General features: G+C 46.2%; 3 protein-coding genes and 1 non-coding gene across 4 annotated transcripts; 2 read left to right on the top strand and 2 right to left on the bottom strand.

Annotated features, from left to right (window-relative positions):
• Positions 1-2,267: 2,267 nt before the first annotated feature.
• Positions 2,268-9,577, top strand: LOC127592654 (adhesion G protein-coupled receptor F4-like). The gene is made up of 13 exons (XM_052053593.1): positions 2,268-2,321; positions 2,987-3,182; positions 3,608-3,789; positions 3,868-4,153; positions 4,251-4,481; positions 4,900-5,040; positions 5,152-5,400; positions 5,511-5,533; positions 6,742-6,921; positions 7,013-8,323; positions 9,218-9,259; positions 9,340-9,369; positions 9,450-9,577. Exons 1-13 carry the CDS (start codon positions 2,268-2,270, stop codon positions 9,510-9,512), a joined length of 2,988 nt encoding a protein of 995 aa, XP_051909553.1. The 3' UTR covers positions 9,513-9,577.
• Positions 9,578-11,034: 1,457 nt separating this feature from the next.
• trnas-gcu (transfer RNA serine (anticodon GCU)) lies at positions 11,035-11,116 on the top strand. The gene has a single exon. It is a non-coding gene; the product is annotated as a tRNA-Ser (tRNA).
• A 331-nt stretch (positions 11,117-11,447) lies between these two features.
• Positions 11,448-16,411, bottom strand: brox (BRO1 domain and CAAX motif containing). The gene is made up of 13 exons (XM_052053351.1): positions 16,256-16,411; positions 15,715-15,843; positions 15,392-15,498; positions 15,163-15,259; positions 14,971-15,066; positions 14,808-14,880; positions 14,616-14,721; positions 14,356-14,445; positions 14,121-14,206; positions 13,947-14,028; positions 13,423-13,573; positions 13,158-13,317; positions 11,448-13,051 (listed from the first exon to the last, which is right to left on the bottom strand). Exons 2-13 carry the CDS (start codon positions 15,813-15,815, stop codon positions 12,968-12,970), a joined length of 1,233 nt encoding a protein of 410 aa, XP_051909311.1. The 5' UTR covers positions 15,816-15,843; positions 16,256-16,411; the 3' UTR covers positions 11,448-12,967.
• A 457-nt stretch (positions 16,412-16,868) lies between these two features.
• On the bottom strand, positions 16,869-19,608 carry LOC127592528 (alpha-1,6-mannosyl-glycoprotein 2-beta-N-acetylglucosaminyltransferase). Its single transcript, XM_052053350.1, has 2 exons — positions 19,509-19,608; positions 16,869-19,429 (listed from the first exon to the last, which is right to left on the bottom strand). Exon 2 carries the CDS (start codon positions 19,282-19,284, stop codon positions 18,028-18,030), a length of 1,257 nt encoding a protein of 418 aa, XP_051909310.1. The 5' UTR covers positions 19,285-19,429; positions 19,509-19,608; the 3' UTR covers positions 16,869-18,027.
• Positions 19,609-20,556: the final 948 nt, after the last annotated feature.

The following is a 20,556-nucleotide window of genomic DNA, read 5'->3' as shown; positions in this document are numbered from 1 at the left end:
CATTCATCAAGGGGGAGACGCTGTGCTTGGTGGTTGCACCTTCTCGGCATCAAGGCTATACCAGCACTGTTTTTGACTGTCGTTGTTGGACAGTCCCAGGGCGCTTGTGTCTTGCGCCTGTAATGGGCAGCATTTTTCACAGCCCCGCTTTGTTCAGCGGAGAGATCGGTGCTGTTGAACGGTCTGCGGCTGGATGGATGTAAGGCTTGAGGAGCCGACGATGAGAAGAAAGGAGCGTTAGCGCGGAGCGCCGATGCGGATTTGGAGCTGGGAGTCGCGACTTGGAGTTTGAAGCGGATTACGTGGGACAGGAAAAGTGAACTAATCTCTTTTCGTCAATGGATGCTACAGCTTCGTGTTTGCTTTCAAAACTTAGCTTGTAGCAGACGTGTGCACATTTTCACCTCTGATCCACTGGTGAAAGGACACTTTGATCCTCTCCTCTTTCATCCATAACTGCTTCAGACAACAAAGTGTATGCAGAAAATTGGTGAAGATCGCACGACTGTCTGTGTCCTATGTGTTGTGTTGTGTTTTTTTGGGTTATTTTGACTTCAAAATGGCGCCGCGAGAGTGGCTGCCTTTCCAGCAGCTCCTATATTTTGTTGTTCTACTTCTTCCTTTCATAACTTTGCTGCTGTGAATTGGGAATTTCTCCATTGCGAGACTAATAAAGGGTTTCTTATCTTATCTTATCTTATCTTATATTTGGCAGCTTCTGTGTGAGATCCCGAAGGTGAAAATTGGATTTTGGTAGTCAAATATTAAGCCCGTTGTAAATAATGAAAAGACCGTACGAGCGATTCTGTCATGAAACATGCAAATTGTGACGGGTGATTCGGTACAAAGGCCACAAGAGCATCTCCACCGCCGTCATGAATTTGGATCAAAACTTGGACGGACGGCGCATTCGAGGTATGCTTCTCGACACCAGTTGCTGCTGAAAGGTGAGCATCGTTTCTTTCCGTGGATAACGTTCATGCAACTTAGCTTGCCCTGAAAGTTAAAGAAGTTCTATTCATCTGTAGCAACGATGCTGTGGCGGAAATTTGCAGGGGAAGGGACGATCTGCGCAAAGCGATCCCTCGGGTATGACTTGATAGACGTTCACGGAGGAAATTAGGATTTGACTTAACACCGGCACCAATTTGCCGGTTCAATTTTAAATTGCTGTCCAAGTTTAAGAGCCAAATTCGAGACACGTGGCTTCAATTACGAGGGCCAGGGAGCCCGAGTCAGCACGATGGGATGTACCAATACACGCAAATCAATAGTTTATTAGTATACCCGTCTACTCAAGTATCCCGTTTTTGTCGCTAATATCTATCCATAATTATTTAGTGGTCCTGCACATGATTGTATTTCTCCGTAGGTGAGATTTTGTCCGCGTCCCACAGTGCGGTTATAAACTGACGTAAATGCACAGAATAGGATGCGTGTCTATTTGAATAAAAGTACTGTCACACACAAAACACGTAACCATGTTGTGAGGCAACAAGCTATGAGGTGAGTGTGGCCTGCTCAATTCAAACTTTGTGGCATCGCAGCTGGGGAGAAGAGTGAATGCAGCACTGTTTCGAGAAGCAGGAAAACAAATTCAGCCTCACCCTTCTGTTTAATGATTAGACCAGATCGACATTATACTTGGAGTGCACTTTTGGGGTAAAGTAGGACTGTCTTCGTTTTAAGTCGGTAAAATGATTCGTCTTAGGGTACAAAAGGTTCCTAAAGCATGATGGGGTAGATACATTCATCTTCCGAGCCGCTTGATCCTCACTAGGGTGCTGGATCCTATCCCAGCTGTCTTCGGGCAGTAGGCTGGGGACACCCTGAATCGGTTGCCAGCCAATCGCAGGGCACACAGAAACGAACAACCATTTTGCACTCACACTCACACCTAGGGACAATTTAGAGTGTTCAATCAGCCTGCCATGCATGTTTTTGGAATGTGGGAGGAAACCGGAGCACCCGGAGAAAACCCACGCAGGCCCGGGGAGAACATGCAAACTCCACACAGGGAGGCCGGAGCTGGAATCGAACCCGGTACCTCTGCACTGTGAAGCCGACGTGGTAACCACTGGACTACCGGGTAGATACAATAAATTCAATTGTTGTCGGCTGCGCTCGGTGTCGGTTCAACAATGGACAATTGCGCCCTCTGGCGGTGAAGATGCTTGCAGCGTGACAACAAGCCTCAGTGTGCAGCCTTCTCCTCTAATTGTGATGCGTTGCTGATTGAATTGTGATATTTCTCCATTAGGAACACAATGTCGTCAACCGTGTTAGTGTATCTGCTGGGATTTTTAGCCACGTGCTATCAGGTAATGATGCTTCTTCACATTGATTGTTTCTATCCTTTATTTGTCCCACACTGGGGAAATTTTCCACCGGAAGAGAGCCAAGTAGGAGCGACGTCATGACGTCATCGTCAAGCGTCAAAATAAGAATTTTAATCATGCACTGGAAGCAACTGCTAGGCAACTTAGCATAGCAGTCAGGGACTTGCACGATTACAAGTGCAGTGGAAAAGGGCCAACAACAGAGTCACCTTTTAAAAAAGTCCCAATTTTTTGTTTATTTTCTTGTTTTAAACAAATAGTGGAATAGTGGATATGTAGTAAGTCATTTCTAAATATATTGTTTGTTTGATTTGCAGGCTTGTGCCGATGGTATGTATTACAAACACTTCAGTTTTCATGTCCTTCATATGAACTGCTCATACGTTCCACCAATATTTTTTTTTAGAAAAGCGGATTCACATTTCCGGTCCAACGGCCAAGTTTCACTTCAAAAGATTTTCCAACCCCCAGCTGACCGATGCCAGTGGAAGACGGACGCTTGTTGGCAGTAAAATAGTTGCAGGTACATCCTCCAAATTACAGATGAACTTGTTTTGTCCTACGGCAAGGGACGACGGAGAGTCGAAATCTACTGCCACTAGGATGGAAAATATTTTTGGGTTGGGTTTTGGGGGGTTTTTTTTCAGTTCAGTACCGTATGTCAAAAAACAACCCGTGTTCCTGTTCCAGAGTGCGTAGCTGTGGAAGGTGAGCACACTTGCAACTGTGCCAATGGCTACATTTGGAGCAGCGAGGTGTGCGACAAGCTCAACTGCTGCAGTGACGCTCCGTGCAAACGCAACGTCTTGGCAATCGCATCGGTTTGCATTGCCAAGGTCCAAGGTATAACGGAGGACCGCTGAGCCAACCTCCGGACGGACTTTACGGGAATCCTCTCGGATGATGAGGATGGCGAGGTTTGAACTGAACAAAATCTCCCTTTGTCATCTCGACAGTACAACTCACTGGAACAGGAACACTGACAGGAACCACGTGGGATTCAAACAAAACTCAACAGGTACACAATATGATATATACTTGATATATATATAAACTTAAAATGCAATTCTTCCTGATTTTCTTTTGAAAGCTTCATACGGCCTTTCAAGAACTTCACGGTTTTCAGCGCCTGAACATTATCGGCCTGAGGTACGGTACTTGAACAACATCGATCATATTTCATGACATATCACTGGTGTGACATATCGAAACGCAACACAGTATCGGTGGACTAGTATCAAGTCTTTTTTATTGATCTTTGCTGTTGGGGTTTTTGAGCATTTCTCCATCTTCAAGGCTGTCCAACTGTTCCGTGGACTTTGAGGTGGATCTTAGCGTCAAATGTGACCTGGCGAAACTCCGAGGCGTCGTGTCGACTTTGGAAGGCAACCTCGGGGCCGTTTTCAGGATCAAATCTGTAGGCAAGTCAAAGTTCTTCTGGGGCGCGGGGGTATCCGCTCTTTCGGGCGCAGCGGACTTTTTCTTGGTCTTAATCGTGTCAACCGAGGTTTGAAGTGCGCCGGAAAAGGCTTTGCTTCGAGGAGACGCCCGTCAACTCCACTTTCGGGACTTTCCTTCTCTCGTAGGGTTGGTGACCATCGAGCCGAAGGAAGCTTTCCTACCACACCGGTCTGAGTCGACACTGAAATGCACTTTTGAGGAGGCGTCGAACAGCTCGGGTTGGAGAATCAAGCGCAACGAGCCCTTTGAGCTTCACAACGGCAGCGTGGTCAAGCTGCATTCAAACTGCGCCACGGAAGAACACAAGTCTTGCACTGCCGTCACACTTCGAAGCGTAACAAGTCTCTGGGCAGGTCAATGTTCTGCGACGCACATCCATACAACTGTTGAAGGAAAAGCTGTTTTTTTTTTGTATGACGAGTGACCATTTGTGTCTGCTCATCACCGCAGGCGTGTATGAATGCGAATTCACCAGCGGGACGTTCAGTCACACGGCGACGACAGTACTAAGAGTGGCACCTCTGCCCGAAGAGATCTACATGACAGCCAAACCGGTGACTGTGGACTGCTCGAAAAGACCAAGCAGTGAAAATGTGACGGTGGATCTCACGGCCACCGTCCGCGACGACAACGAGACCTATCAAGTCTCCTGGAGCTACAGAGGCGGAGATGAAATGCAATGTAAGATCCACATCAAACATCTGGACGGCTGATTTATTGCAGTCCTTTTGGGTGTCATAGTCGAGGACTGTACTGAACTGAATCCATGAACAAAAACACTTAGAGGAAAACTGGGAAAAGTACATCGAGAACAGTCCTGAAAACCGCAACAAGAAACTAAAAGCCACGACGCTCCTTTTCACAGAAAAGCGAATGACGCCATGACCAACAGGTGCGACTCTGGAGGAGGAGGAGGAGCCCTCCAATGCCAACTGCTGGTCACAAACTGAGCAGAAGCGTGACATTTTAGCTGTAACCCCAAAATATCGCAAATGATCACAATACCAATGACTTCTGGACTGTCTTGTCGTTGCAAATTTCAGGGTCTGAAGCGCACACCCTTTCCACGATCCTGAAACTGACGTGTTTTTTTTTACAGCCACTGCCGATTCTTTGGGCTACCATTTCAAAGTTGCAATCAGCTGCCAAGAAGAGAGGGACGCCCATTCCGTGAATGTCACGTTTAAAAACGTCATGGATCAACCCAAAAGCGCAAGACTGGAAATTCCGGTCATTTATGGTACACGACATTTAGCTTGACAGCGTTTCTATCTTTTGTTTTTTTCCAAATCGTCACAATATCCGAACGTTACTTTGTCATCAAGAATTATTCTTTATCTTTCCTCGCCAGGGGGTGACACATTTTGCGAAGAAGAGGGGGATTTGTGGCCAAAGACCCCCGACGGAGAAACGGTGATTAAGCGCACATGTCCGGAAGGCAGAGTCGGCTACGAGTCGCGCACGTGTCAAGGAAAAGATTGGCAGCCGGTGTTCTCCAACTGTGTCAGCCACCATTTGGTCAACCTTACGAAAGCCGCCGAGGTAACGCACGCGTCGCACTTTGACAAGAAGTACTTGCATCCAGATGATCCAATACGCCGTGCGACCACTTGAGCCGAGAAAATTCAGTCAATTCCATTTCGAGTGAACTCCAGCCGTAGTCACAGTCCGCAAATGACGACTGAATTTTTTTTTTAATCCCCTCCTTAGGCCGCAATCGTGGCATTTTGCATGTACAATACAATACAATACATACATGCTGATTTATGTAGCGCTTTCACAACAGCGGCAGCTGTAACAAAGCGCTATAATAAACACAACACAAAACATAAAACACAGACAGTCGTGCAGTCCTAACCACTTTTCCGTCACACGCTCTGTTGTTTGAAGCGGTTTGAGATGAAAGAGGAGAGAATCAAAGTGTCCTTTAACTAGTGGATCAGAGACGTCATGCTCAAAATGTGCACACGTCGGCTACAAGCTAAGTTTCAAAGTCAACAAGAAGCTGTAGCATCCACTTCTCCTGTCCCATGTAAAATCCATTTCAATTCCAAGCTGCGACTCACGGTTCCAAATACGCATCGGCGCTCTGCGCCAACGCTCCTCTCTCCTCATCCTCAACTTCAGCGGCCATCCATCCAGCCGCACCAACGCCAACTGTCCAACAGCGCCGACATCTCCGCTGAACAAAACGGGGTTGTGAAAAATGCTGCCCATTACAGGCGCAAAAAACACAAGCGCCCCGGGTCTGTCCAGCACCGACAGTCAATGGCGCCGACATTCCTCCCAATCAAAATCTGTGCTGGTACAGGCGTGCTGCCGAGAAGGCGCAACCACCAAGCACAGATATGAAGAGCACTTGCCGAAGGCTGCCTACTCGGGCGCCATCTTGGAAAAAAAAACCAGCTTCCATTTTTCCTGTTTCCAGTTCGAGCGGCGAGAGCCGGCGAGTGCTCTGGCACTCCTATTTTGTGGTGCTCTGAATAACCGAGCGGTACATTCCGGCGACACTCCCGAGTTTCCAAATGGTTAGCGTAGCATGTAGCGCTCTGGGAGTCTATTTCGGGAAAAATTGCGGAGCTGAACAACTGTTCTAGACACGCGAGCCAAGCGCTTAATCGGGTATCCAGAATTCAACGATCAGGCACACAGGAACACGACAAGAGCCGGCGAGTGCTCTGGTACTCCTATTTTGTGGCACTCTGAATAACCGAGCGGTACATTCCGGCGACACTCCCGAGTTTCCAAATGGTTAGCGTAGCATGTAGCGCTCTGGGAGTCTATTTCGGGAAAAATTGCGGAGCTGAACAACTGTTCTAGACACGGGCGAGCCAAGCGCATCATCGGGTATCCAGAATTCAACGATCAGGCACACAGGAACACGACAAACATCTCCGATAGCTGACTGACATTTTTTTTGGGGGGGGGGGCACGTTTCTAGAGGTTCGTGGAAGGACAGGGGGCAACTGCGGAGGCGTCGATTGCTATTTTTGCCGGACTTCTGAACAGTTCCGAGTCAAATTCAAACGGCAACAGCGCCGACCTGACGGCGTCGGTCCGCATTCTTGAGTTGATGGCCGAGGCATCGGAGCGCGTTCCCCTGAAGAACGCAGTCTTGCACGTACGTTTTTGGTCACTCGCCGACGGGACAAAAGCCTCCGTCCGTCCCAAGACCGCTTTCAAAGCCGACCGCGTTTTGTTTTGCATTTCAGGACTTTACGCACGCAGCAAGTAATCTGTTGGCCCCAACCTGGGAGGGAGTCAACGACTCCGTCGTTCACAAGCTGTCCTCGAGTTACCTCGGGGCGGTGGAACGCTTAGTGAAAAACATCCAAATCGACAGAGACGAAAACAATTTGACCACTTGCAATTTAGTCCTCAACTTCTGCCCCGCCCGCAACTGCAGCGTGACTTTGTTCGGCAGCGCGGTGGTCGTGACAAGAAACGGGTCCTCGGGATTGGTAAAACTACTCGGCGTGAGGAACCTGACGGATAAATTACAAAACCACTTCGGCCACACGGAGCCGTCGCCGCTCTTAGTCGCCGCCACGCTGGAAGACGAGGACGAGCCGTCGCTAACCATCACTTTGGACTTCTTCGGCGAGCGAGCCCAGCCCAGAAACACTTTCTGCGTGTACTGGGAGCCCGCGGGGAGATGGTCCGAAGAAGGCTGCGCGGTGGCGAACGGCGCCGGGAATCGCACCCGCTGCGTGTGCAACCACTTGTCCGCGTTCTCCGCCCTGTGGGGCTTCGGCGAGCGGGCGCCGCGAAACCTCGTGGTCCTCACCACGGTCGGTTTGATGGTGTCCATTTTCTCCCTGGTTCTCTTTCTCCTCAGTCAGTTCCTGGTGTGGTCGGCGGTGGTCAAAACGGACCTTTCGCATTTCTATCACACCGTCATGGTGAACGTGGCCCTTTTTCTCTTGCTGGCCCACTGCGCCTTCTTGGTTTCCTCCTTCACGGATCTTTCCCAGCGTCCCGCCTGGTGCAGATTCGCGGCCGTTTGCAAGCATTTCTTTTTCTTGGCGGCGTTCTGTTGGATGCTCTGCATGAGCGTGACGCTGGTCCACCATTTGGTTTTTGTGTTCAAGCCGCTGAGCAAGCGGGTTTTCATGTTCCTCTCCGGCACTTTGGGCTACGTCTGCCCCATGCTCATGGTGGGCTCCACCTACATATACTGTCAAAACAGCGACACGCCTTACCACGACGAAAGTTGTTGGCTGGTTCCCGGGAAAGCCTTCCAGAGCTCCTTGTCCTCTTTTCTCTTCCCGGTGGGAAGCATTATTGTGACAAATCTGGGTTGCGTGGCGGTGGTCATCGCCAGGCTGACCAAGACGCCGCCCCTCGATGGCGTCGAGACAGACCGCCGGGAAACTGCCAAACGCATCGTCAAAGCCGTGGTCTTTTTGACGCCCGTCTTGGGACTGACGTGGATTGTCGGATACTTTTTGTACATCACGGACCGCAAAGATCCCTTTTATACTGTCGTGAACTACAGTTTTTGCATCCTCAATTCCTTTCAGGTACTTTCAACACACACACACACACACACACAAAATGTTCAATCAATACACCGTGACTGTGATCAAAATTCCTGAGGAAATAAATTGGCCTCGTGCTATTCCTGTTCTCATTTTCAATTTAATAAGATAAGATAAGATAAGATAAGATAAGATAAGATAAGATAAGATAAGATAAGATAATATAAGGGGCGGCCCGGTAGGCCAATGGTTAGCACGTGGGCTTCACAGTGCAGAGGTACCGGGTTCGATTCCAGCTCCGGCCTCCCTGTGTGGAGTTTGCATGTTCTCCCCGGGCCTGCGTGGGTTTTCTCCGGGTGCTCCGGTTTCCTCCCACATTCCAAAAACATGCATGGCAAGGCTGATTGAACACTCTAAATTGTCCCTAGGTGTGAATGTGAGCGTGGATGGTTGTTTGTCTCTGTGTGCCCTGCGATTGGCTGGCAACCAGTTCAGGGTGTCCCCCGCCTACTGCCCGAAGACAGCTGGGATGGGCTCCAGCACCCCCCGCCACCCTAGTGAGGATCGAGCGGCTCGGAAGATGAATGAATGAATGAAAAAGATAAGATAAGATAAGATATCCTTTATTTGTCCCACACTGGGGAAATTTACAGCCTCCAGTAAAGACTAAATTGTCTCCCTACAGGTGACAAAAAAAAATGAATAACGGTATTTGGGATCTCAAATGGGCCCAAAATGCTCTCTCCGGGATCACTTTGTATTCGATTCGCGTCAAAGGGGAAGCGCAACATCGACATCTCATAAGCCGTTCTCCATATTTTCCAAAAAAACTCAAGAAACCGCTTGAACGCAACTCAAAGCAACATGAAAAGAAACGTGAAAATCATCTCTCTGCCATTGTGGTGATTTCACGTTTATTTTGCGCTCGTCCTGCAGGGACTTTCGATTTTGCTGTCGGGCTGTTTGGCAGAGCAGAAGGTTGGTGTGCTTCATTAAAACGGCAAGTCAACCTGTGGAATGTGTACGGCGAGTCGAGTTATGTGTGTGACTCATTGCAGGTTCGAGATGAACTACTGAAGCTCATCAAGGTAGGCTTGCGACAACTCTGCCAAATGATGCGATGGGATTTGAATGTCGACGGTTGATCTTTTCTGCTTACCTTTCTCAGGGGGATTCGACAAAACAAAATGAGGAACAGAAAACATCAACCATATGCATGAAAGGCAAATGAATCTTGACACCGGCCACCTCCTGCTCTTTGCTTTTTTTTTTTTTAAAGAATCTGGAATATTTTGACAGTCATGCAAATGCCTGCTTTCTGCTCCTTATTCTTCAACATGTCGTGGATTTTAAAAAAAATGCATGTCTCAGGGAAGGCGCTGTGATTTTCTTTAATTGGCATTCTGTCATTCCTTTCATCGGCAAACGGGGTACTGCGATTTCAGGCTATGTGCCGAATGTGCCACAGGTTTCTGATAAACTCATAATAAATTCTATATGTCGCTTCGACATAACATCAGTATCGTTTTCCTTCATTATCTCTGCATCACACCAAGGCTACCCAAACCTTTCTTAACCGAAGATCTACTTTTCAAGCAAACAACCTCCCGCGATCAAACACGTTACTGCAATTGCACGCATACGCACGCACTCACGGCATGCCACGATGAGCAAAAAGCCATAAACAGATTATAAAAATGAATAAGACTGAAAAGTAGAGATAATGGTTTGTGAGTTTGCGAAAAGGAAATCGCTGCCTACCTGAGTTGGAGTCCTGACGCGGCGGCACGGGACGCCCTCCTGCAGCGTCTTCGGGTGCAACAACGTCATTATCGTCGCTCACGCGTATCGTTTGAACATTTTTCTTCTGGCACTTCAGATTCCCATTGCCGGTGCCAGCGGTCAATTGCAGGTTAAACAAACTTTGCATGAGGACAAACAAACAAAACAAACAAACAAAAGTGAGACGCCGACGCTTGTAATCCCATGATTCAAGTGCAGACTGCCGATTGCTTACGACTTCCGGTGATGCGGGTCACCTGTTTTTTTTTTCATTTTAATTTTATTTTTAGAAACTTTTTTTTGTAAAAGTGGGACTGATAGGATGATTAGGGTGCAGTGTGCATTAACATAAAAATGTAGAATATTAATAACACGCACGCTGATATAAAAATATTTTTCCCATGACCCTCCAAATACCTCGCGATCGATTTAGGACCACTCTCCATAATGGTGCTGAACAAAATTATTTTTATGATCCTATCCACATGTTTCCAACACAGATCAATAACGTGTCTTTATTTCAAGAGAGCATCAATGAATGAATGAATGTCAAATTCAGTTGTCATCTGGCCCATCAGATGTATTGTACTTTGACACTTAAAAGTTGTAGTGTTCTTGTGGTACCACGAGAGGACGCGCGAGAGTCTTAACGTTTGCAAAACTGGAAGATGGTATAATATCGGGCTATGATGATGTTATTGTCGATTTGTCTCTGTGTCTTTTAACAATAATTGGTGATAAGACGCAAATGTAATCGATTGCTTATGCATCTACGGTTTTTTTGTGGAACTGAACTTAAATGCGTTCAATGTAAACGTCACAGTAAATGCTCTGAAAAATATGTTAGCACTGACGTGTTGTCATATTTTGAATTGTTTTTCGTTAAAAAATGGCAGAAGTTGGTTCGATATCGAAACGCTTTGTATGAGGCTATCTATAGTTACAAATAAATGTTTAGAGGTGTCTCACAAGACGAGGTGGCCGAGTGGTTAAGGCGATGGACTGCTAATCCATTGTGCTCTGCACGCGTGGGTTCGAATCCCATCCTCGTCGGAATTTTTTTTTAAGAGTCAGCCTCGTCGGATAATTTTGGAATTTTTAACCTCTTGTAATTTTTATCACCATTTATAAGCCATTTTGCATGGATCACAAATGTTTAGGGAATAGCTAATATATTTAACACTGCTACAGTGATAAATATTGAGATAGTACAAAATGTTTGCTAAGTAACTAGCAAACTAGCAAGAAACAGTAATTCCTCTGGGGCACGTCTGTTACATAAATTAAATTAATTAATTAGCTTTTACATCTTGCAACAAAAAAAAACTTGTGTGTACAGGATGCTATAATACAATGAAATAAATCCCAAAACACATACAAGGAATTAGTTATAATTGTGATTTAATATTGATTGTGATACAGTTTACATAAATTACAACAGGTAGTTTACAATGATTTTCAATTGTGAGCGCGAACCACGTGATGTCTACCTTTACTGATGAACAAAGTGTCTTGATGAAAATACAAAACAACCATCGATCGGTTCCAAAGAGAAGAAAATTGTTTCTCGCATCGCATTCATGTTTTGTAGAATTTTGCCAGCATTCCCATTTTTTCCCATGTGACCGTCGCCATCGAGCCTGGAGACAAAAATGTTGTGAGTAGCATACAACACAATGATAGCATACAACAATGTACACAATTTGACTGGCTGTGCTTCAGCTCACTTCGATTGAAATCCAACTGGGGAGTCTGGGAGGATATGATAATTGTCTGTCAAGCGGAGCCCTTCCTTTAATCGTCTTTTTGCATTTGCACTCAAGTCTCGGGGGAACGCCATCAAATAGCATACAGTGAGTAAAAATATAAATCAGCAGTTTATACAAGGCAATTGTTACATATAAAGAATATTACCAAAAAAAAATAAGTTGGACAATATTTTTAGAATCACACTGAATTTGATACTGTTGGTTTTAAGTTCATTCATTCATTCATTCATTCATTCATTCATCTTCCAAGCCGCTCGATCCTCACTAGGGTGGCGGGGGGTGCTGGAGCCCATCCCAGCCGTCTCCGGGCAGTAGGCGGGGGACACCCTGAATCGGTTGCCAGCCAATCGCAGGGCACACAGAAACGAACAAGCATCCACGCTCACACTCACACCTAAGGACAATTTAGAGTGTTCAATCAGCCTGCCACGCATGTTTTTGGAATGTGGGAGGAAACCGGAGCACCCGGAGAAAACCCACACAGGCCCGGGGAGAACATGCAAACTCCACACAGGGAGGCCGGAGCTGGAATCGAACCCGGTACCTCTGCACTGTGAAGCCGATGTGCTAACCACTGGACTGCCGGGCCGCCTGGTTTTAAGTTGTACCCTAAAATATCCAGAAAATGAAGAAATAAAGAACTCTGATGATGAAATCCCAAGAATAAGCTATCTTGTTTTTTTGTTTTATTCTTGATTAGTAAACTGACAGATCCATGGTAGGTCCAACAAAAAAAATGCCTACGCTTGTGAACTAACATTATTGGCAACCGCTTCACCTACAATACGCTAAATTAGGTCATCAGTCTGATTTATTTTGTTTATCCATTATGGATTTATATTCATGTAAAATGATATGACTTTTAGTCATAAGAGTGAATTTGAAGAAGAATAAACCCAGCCAAGCTACGTCAAGCTGAATGACAAAGTCTGAGCCGAGTACACGTTACAGGTTTACATGATGGGGGTTACAGTTTCAATCAAATGCCACAAATAATACGAGCTCTAAAAAAAACCATAACTGCCAATGGTGGTTACATCGGAATACGCAAAACATTCCAGCATACGTGTAAGAGGATATAACTTGTGTGGATACTGGATGCTACTGCATCATGAGAGGAATGACTCAAATGAATTTAGGAAATGGCGCAGCCTGTGTCCTTCTGGGGCTTTAAATCGGGTTCCTTCATTGGTTTCACATCTTCCTCTTTAAGCTTTGCCTGGAGGGGGGGGGAAAAAAGGCACAATAAACATGATTACTAGGAATAATTTGAATTGTGGTTCTGAAAACAAACAAACAAAATAATTGAAGGCGAGTTTTCTGACCTTGTCATTTTTGGCTCCCTTGGTCAGGTCAAAGGTGGCATAAACTTCGGGGGTGCACTGCTCACTGGGGGACGGCAGTTCAAAGGGGACTGGCTCGACCAGGCCATAGTTTGCCTTCAACTCTAACTGGGGAGGTTCAGCTGGGACCTTGTGGAAGTATCTGGGAGGAAAATAATGCGCACAAATAAATGCACAAGAACCAAAACGTTTTTTTTTTTGGGGGGGGGCAGTTGCTCTGTCGCACGTCACCGCTTATGTTACTCACATGAAGCCGTTCTCTCTCTGGCACTTTTCCAGCGTGTTCTTAATGAAGCCGCCCAGTTTGAGGAAGAAAAGCTGCTCAGATGGTTTGGCCGTGGTGCCCGGACCTTTGGTGTGACGATAGTCTTTGCACAGTTCTTCAGCACGGGAATACGCTAACCCCAAAAAAATAATAATAATAATTTTAAAAGTCCTTTATTTCAATGAGGAAGGCAGCCAGTCAAGCGTGCAAAAGTGAGAATTTGGGCCTGTACAGACCAATCTTAGAACATCCAGGCCTGTGTGCTGATGCACTGTTCTCAAGGTTCAACAGCAAATATCGTTTTGCAGCCACGTTTCAATTTTCAACTTGTACAGTGCATCATTTCTGGGCTTTTTTTTCATTTTTTTTTTGAGGCTCAACAGGGGTGACGACTCGAGACGACACGAGTTGCACAACCTGCTTGACTTGACGTCAAAGACTGAGCTACCGTTCCAAAAATTCCAAGCTTATTTTAGCCGAGACGTCATTCAAACGGAGACAAATACCCTTTTCGGCTTCTTGGAGAGATCGGATCGCCTCGCCGCATTTATCATTCGCCAGCAGCGTCTGTCCGTGATAGCAATACGCCTGCAAACGCAAAGTGTTGCCCACCACCACGCTGCTGAGAACATGACATCACATAGTACACATCGAACCCTCAGGCGAGCAAACAGACTTACATAAGCCATGTAGAAGAAGAACTTCAGCTGGAGATACTTCCTCCACTTGCCGCTGTACTCGGGCTCCAAAGTGTTCAGAGTGTGGTCTGGAGACAAAATCGGCAGGTTTTCATCGTAACTAAGCGTCGCTTCAGAAGCTAACTGCCCCCGCGACAAGAATCGTTATGTCCCCGGCGGACTTGAAACAACTTGACAAATGACGCTAATGAAACGAATGCGGTCCGGAAACGCTCACCAGCTTTCTGATAAAAGTTTGCCGTCTCCGATGCCAACGCGGCGACAATTGAGGCGTTGTGCTTCAGTTCAATGGCTCTGGCGATGGTCACTGCGGAGGAACAACAATGTTTGCATACTCAAATATACTCGTCGAGACTGGGAGCAAATTCTCTTTATGAGTTTGTTGCCTCAAGAACTTCGGAGGAGACGATAATCCGACGAGGAACGATGACACGGTGCCAAATTTGAGGCAAGCGCCCGTTTTCCGGCAGAACAAACCTTCTTGAGCTTCTGCCTGCGATTGGATCATGTAGGCGTCAATCACTCTGGGATCCAGGTCCCTCCCTTTTTCGGCAGGGGTGATGAGACGAGGGATGTGGGCCTCCTGTCGGAAAATCACAGCCATTTTGTTTTCGTATCAAGTCATCATTGCGGCACGTGAAAGACATTTTGTGACGACGTCTCCGTTACCCGAAGATTTTTGAATATTCCGGCAGCGACTTTCAGGCTGCGGTGAACAACTTTTGCTTCGTCCTCTGACACACTGTCAAAAACGAAAAATGTTTTTTTTAAAAAAACAGTTTAAAGCAGGTCACCTGTAGTAATGTTTCAAGACAATGAAACAAACACATACTTTTCTTTTCCGGCAAGTCTGGAGGCGAACTTGGTGTACCAGAGCGCGACGTTGAAGGCCATGGAGACCAGCTCGAAAACCGCATCCTGTTGGGCACTACGACCGCAGCGCGGAACAAGGGCAACGTTAAAACAAAAGTCATCAACCGTTGCTAGATTGGGAGCGGAAAGGCTTCCGACAATTGACGCGTACCTTGGTGCGTTCCCTTGCAAAGTATCAGTCCATTTGAAGTTCTGAATGTATCTCATCTTGTTGTCCTGTGTAGTTCCATCCAAGGAGACAATGAAGCCTGTTGGGGCAGGAAGCACACTTTAACAAGGTTTGGTTTGTCCCCAAATGATTCATTTAGCAAGACAACTGACTTCTGTGGCACACACTATACTTGACAAATTCTTTTGGGGGATTTTTTGTGACAACTAACATTGCAGGAGGGAGAAGTATGCATCTGTGGCACTTTTCATCATCTCTGCGTTGCAGGTGACATCCGTGAACATTTCCAGCAGCCTCGCCCTGGTTGTCCTTAGGTCACTGCATTTGTGAACGACATGTCAATCGTTAGGTGGCGTTTCTCGATCGGACAGGAAAGTATGTTATGCAGAGCATTGGGCTGGCTGAAAGATCTTAATCAGGAGACCGCACATGTTTAAGATCAACATAGCAACCAATGTTTCATCACCATCATAAATACCCAAGTGCAAGTGTGATGACACTATCATTATTATATCAACACATCATCAGACATACTTGCAGATTTTATTGGCTGCGGGGCTCCCTGCTACACCATAAAAATTAAAGGAGACGGGCGCTGTCGCCTTCAGAGGGTTTCGGTGAAACCAGTGTGCCATCTCCTGGGTGAGGGCACGCCAATAATGGCTGCAACAGTCAACAGGAAAAAGGTTAATACTTGAGTCATGCATTGACATTCGATTGAGAAATGTTTGACATGCATGAGTTTCGACGACTTCATCCCAGGGAAGATAGCTTGCGCTAGCTAATAGCTAACTCGCCGTTCCTCTACTAAGACGACACAAAAACAACACAACACAACACGCGAATCCCTTTACTATTCCAAATGTTTCACTGGGCCTCAATTAATTATTTGCACATAGTGTCGTTGTCTCAAAAAGAAACGATTACGTTCGGATTATATAAATGACGGAGATTGGAGAACAGCTATCGGCTAACATTAACGCTGGTTTTATCTAAAACGATAATAATACATCGACCTATTCTTTATATCACCAACATGTAATACAACGTGTAAAATATTGTGTTAAATACTTACCAATCTTCGTGACTTTTGTTTTTGGTAAAGTGGCGAAAAGTGACAAGTTACTTCCGGAAATAAACTGGGACAGAAGTCGTCATGGTACCTCCGCTTGCAACTCGATAGCCGACCAATAGCGAAGCAGTGGGCGGGACCTTGCTTCAGTGACGTCACCAATGACGTTACAACCACTTCCTACTTCACTGAGCAATCGACTGTATATTTCTTATCAGAAGCTAAATGTGTGAATGCTAATCTGAATGTAACTCAATTCGTCATTTTGGCATTGAGGAGTGTTACAATGTCATAGGGGCCATGGCTTGTGGGTGTCTGGATCTTTGCCCAGCATGGCTACAAATTTTTAGCCGGAGAAATTCAGTGTGCCGCACTGTCCGCAGCGGGGCAAAGCTCAGAATAGCGAGCTTGACTTGGTGTTTGCCAGTTGGTCTGTGGGCAGGCTTTGAGGAGAACCATCGATTTGTGAAGAGGAACAAGCAACAGAAAGCCAATTCCCTGTGAATTGTCCCCTTTTCACACTTTTTAAAAATCTAACAAAGACTCAACTAACACTCCAATCAGTACTGTACTTGTTAAATCCCCGGAAGCAGGAAGTACTTTTACCACAGATGAATAGGGAAAATATATATTTATTTATTTTTTTCCACTGTGAAAAAAAAAGATTGATCATCAATAAAGAGGTATTACAATTTTCCCGAAATTAGTCAAGACAAGAATTTATATCTGTGCCACGTCACCGACTTGAGAATCATGAACTCTGTCTGCACATTAATTAATATCAGAGGCTGTTATTTATAGGATAACGCATGTTCAGTATATTCTGCACCGAGAATGACTAAATAGAGTCGAGTTGTCTAACAAACAAAATGTCACTGTTCATTTCAAATAATACACATCTGCAAAATAATTACATTAATCCGCGACTCCTTTGATAAAATTTCAAACAAATCCTAAATGTTTTCTTGACACTCAGCTGAGGTATGAAGGAACAATCAAAAGGCACTACTGGTCAGATGAAGCAAAATTACATCATGAATAAAGACCGTGTTAAACTTCAGCTTTACACTGCCAAAACAATTCACATTAAGGCATTTTTCACTTTTGTTTGCATCGCAAATGCAGTTTGGGATCCGTTGGGACAAAGTTCCTAAAGGACACTTTTCTGCCGCTTCAAGAGCAAACACGAAGGTGGGGGGGGGTCAATAAATCAAGCCGTCACTGTTGACTTTGCAGTATTCAGTAACTTGCATTATGTGCAACATTTTCATCCCTTCCATGTTTTAACTGCACTTGAAATTGTACCATTGAAACTATAAACAAAGCAAGTGAATTTCACAGATGCAGTGCAAGACATGACACACTTGTGTCAAACATACTGTCAAATCATGGAAAAACGAAATGGAATAAAATGCTCAAAAAATGGATTTGGAATCCATTTTATACCGCTTATCCTAATAAGGATTCCCGGGGTAAGTGGTAGAGCTAACTTTGGACAAAAGGCGGGTTTCACCCTGGTCTAGATGCGCGCCATTCACAGACCATTAGCATGATAGACTAACATTATTAACAAAGAATATTCACATTATGAACAGTCTTTGGCAATGACACATCTGCTGAATGCCCAACACGCTTGGACTTGATTTGCTTGTCAAGACCCGTCAAGCGTTAAAAACACACAGTAAAGACTCTTGAACCCTCACTCGGAAATGTGTTGGAAAAATGTGCAGAATGGACTTTTTTTTTTTTAAATACACATCACAGTAAGGCAGACTTTAAAGTCGTTTGGCATAGTTATTGCATAGAATATGGTCTCGGACATCTCCCCACCCTCCGTTCTTCACGTGGTCCTTGTGCTGAGCTGCTTCAGAAGACGTAAGGACAAGAGAAGGAGGGAAAAGGGCACCTTGAGCCATCTTCAGCGTCTCCTCAACCTTTTGCGAGGCCCACTCTGGCTTGCAGTTCTGCTTCTGGTGCAGCCCACAATCTCCGGTGTGAAGAACCCGAGAGCCCTGCGCCACCAGCACTTTTATAGGCTTTGCGATGCAGGTACCCGAAAGGTGCTGCAGCGTCCAGTCCCAGTTGTAATCGTCGTAGGTGCAGAATTGGTCGCTACAGCCCATCAGCTTGTAGTACATCTCTCTGGAGACGGCCATGCCGATGTTGTGTTTCGTGGACAACCACCCGGCGGTCAAGACCTTGTTCGACAGCGCGGGGAAGCCGGTGAAGTCATTATGGTTTCCCAAAGCCAGCAAATCACAATCCCGGCAACTGCTCTTCCCGAACTCGAGCATTAATTTATAGAAGTGGAAAAAGTCTGGTAAAATGTAGTTGTCCTCTTCCAGAAATACGACCGGTCCGCCGTAGCCCCGCATCGCTCGCACTCGCTCCCACACAAAATGCAACTTCCACCACCAGTGATGTTTGGTTTGAGTGACGGAGGCTTCTCTGTAGTGGCCGTAAGAGTCCGGGTGCTCCGCGTTGAGGCATCCCGTTTTGATGGCATCGTCTTTGGATAAGTTCCGCTGGCAGTCCCGTGGATCCTGCCCAGGAAATTCAGTGGGATACAGCTGAGCGCTGAACGGGAAATAAATTTGCAGGACCTTGCAGAATGTGATCCCTTTCACAATGGCGTTGATTTCCGCTGAAAAATAGTCATGGCTGAAGATGAGGAGGAAGCTGCGGACCTCTGCGGCTTTCTCCAGGGAGTTGATGAGAAGCTGCAGGTATTCCGGTCGGTTGTGGACCTGGACGACCAGCACCAGTTGGGGCTCCCCTGGAAACCGCTCGGCGTTTAAAATATGTTGTTTGTGATTTGCGCTGTAGACGGATCGCGTCAGGTCTGACGGTGACCCGGAAAAGTCGAACTTAATGGTGTTACTTGAGCGTGAGCCTCGACGAGCTGGATTAATCTCGCCACTGGCGTCGTTCTCTGAAATTGACAGCACACGCGTGGAAACCAAAAGGGTCCCGACGAAAAAGGAAACGACCAAAAACACCAGCAGATTCTTTTTAGCCGGTCGCAACCTCATTTTGGAAAGCTCAGTAAAACAAGCTTTGATCACCGGGGGCACACATTATCGGGAAAGTTGCCCTTTGGCGTCGCGTGTGTTGAAATATTCAACTAACTTTTCACAGCGTGCCAGCGGCCACGCGCTTCCTGCTTTCTTTGAACGCCTGTGAGGAGAAAGGAGCCGAATTAAGGCTTCACACGAGTACAAATGTCGTGTGAAAAGTTAGCTTGTCTCAAACTTACCCCGGCTGCGATGTAGCTTGACAGCGAGCGCTGCTCGGAACGGGAAGTCTGACGGGTGTGTTGCATCTTCACCAACTCCACACCTCATTCAATGCTGACGTGTACAAAGTGACAAGGCGTACGGGAGTTGACGCCCCTAAGACAAGCCACGCCCCTAAGACAAGCTCCGCCCCTGCCTCGCAGGCCGCAAGAAGGGGAGGAGCTCCAAAATGAGTCGTTTTTTGTGCTGGTTACCTATTTTTGAAGCACCTGCGGCATTCATCTGCCGAAAAAATGTGATTGTGTCTGACAATAAATACTTTAAACATCCATAAGGGGGAGATTCGAAAAATCTCCCAAGGGGAAAGAGCTTTGACTGTTGTGTTCGTGTAAGGAAAGAAAAAGAAGCACGCTTTGAAACAACATGGCGTCAGATGAGCCTAAAAAAAATAATGTTACCTGCCGCTTGGTGGCAGCAGAGCGCAATTGTGCAAAGCCACCACCATCGTTCAGTCAATGTCTTGAAATATTTCCCGTCATTTTTCACTGTACGACTGAGAAATCTTCGGGCAATTCATGTACATATACATACATAATATATTTATCTAAAAACATTGGACTCGACACAAGCAAAATTTGTTGCGATAGCTTTCTGTTTCAAAGCATGCCGAATTAAAAAAAAATGTCACCTTTGACATTTTTCTCAATTTTTTTTTCCCCCCAGCCAGCAAGACCCCAAAAGTAGAAATTCATGACAAAGAAACGCATTGGTAATAGGGTGAAACAGTGGCCAACTGGTGAGCACATCCGCCTCACAGTGCAAGGGTGCAAGGGTTCGATTCCAGCTGGGGCCTTCCGGTGTGTTTTCTCACCCTGGTGGGGGTTTTCCAGGCACTCCGGTTTCCTCCCACATTCCATTAACATGCATGGCAAGTTAATGGAACACTCGAAACTGTCCCGAGATGTGATTGTGAGCGCGAATGGTTGTTCGTCTCTATGTGCCCTGCGATTGGCTGGCAACCGATTCAAAATGTCCCCCAACTACTGCCCGAAGACTGCTAGGATCAAT

The sequence above is a fragment of the Hippocampus zosterae genome, chromosome 19, assembly GCF_025434085.1.
Source record: "Hippocampus zosterae strain Florida chromosome 19, ASM2543408v3, whole genome shotgun sequence".
Lineage (NCBI taxonomy): Eukaryota > Metazoa > Chordata > Actinopteri > Syngnathiformes > Syngnathidae > Hippocampus > Hippocampus zosterae.
The sequence above is the reverse complement of the archived record's forward strand: the minus strand, read 5'-3'. Positions and strand labels throughout refer to the sequence as shown.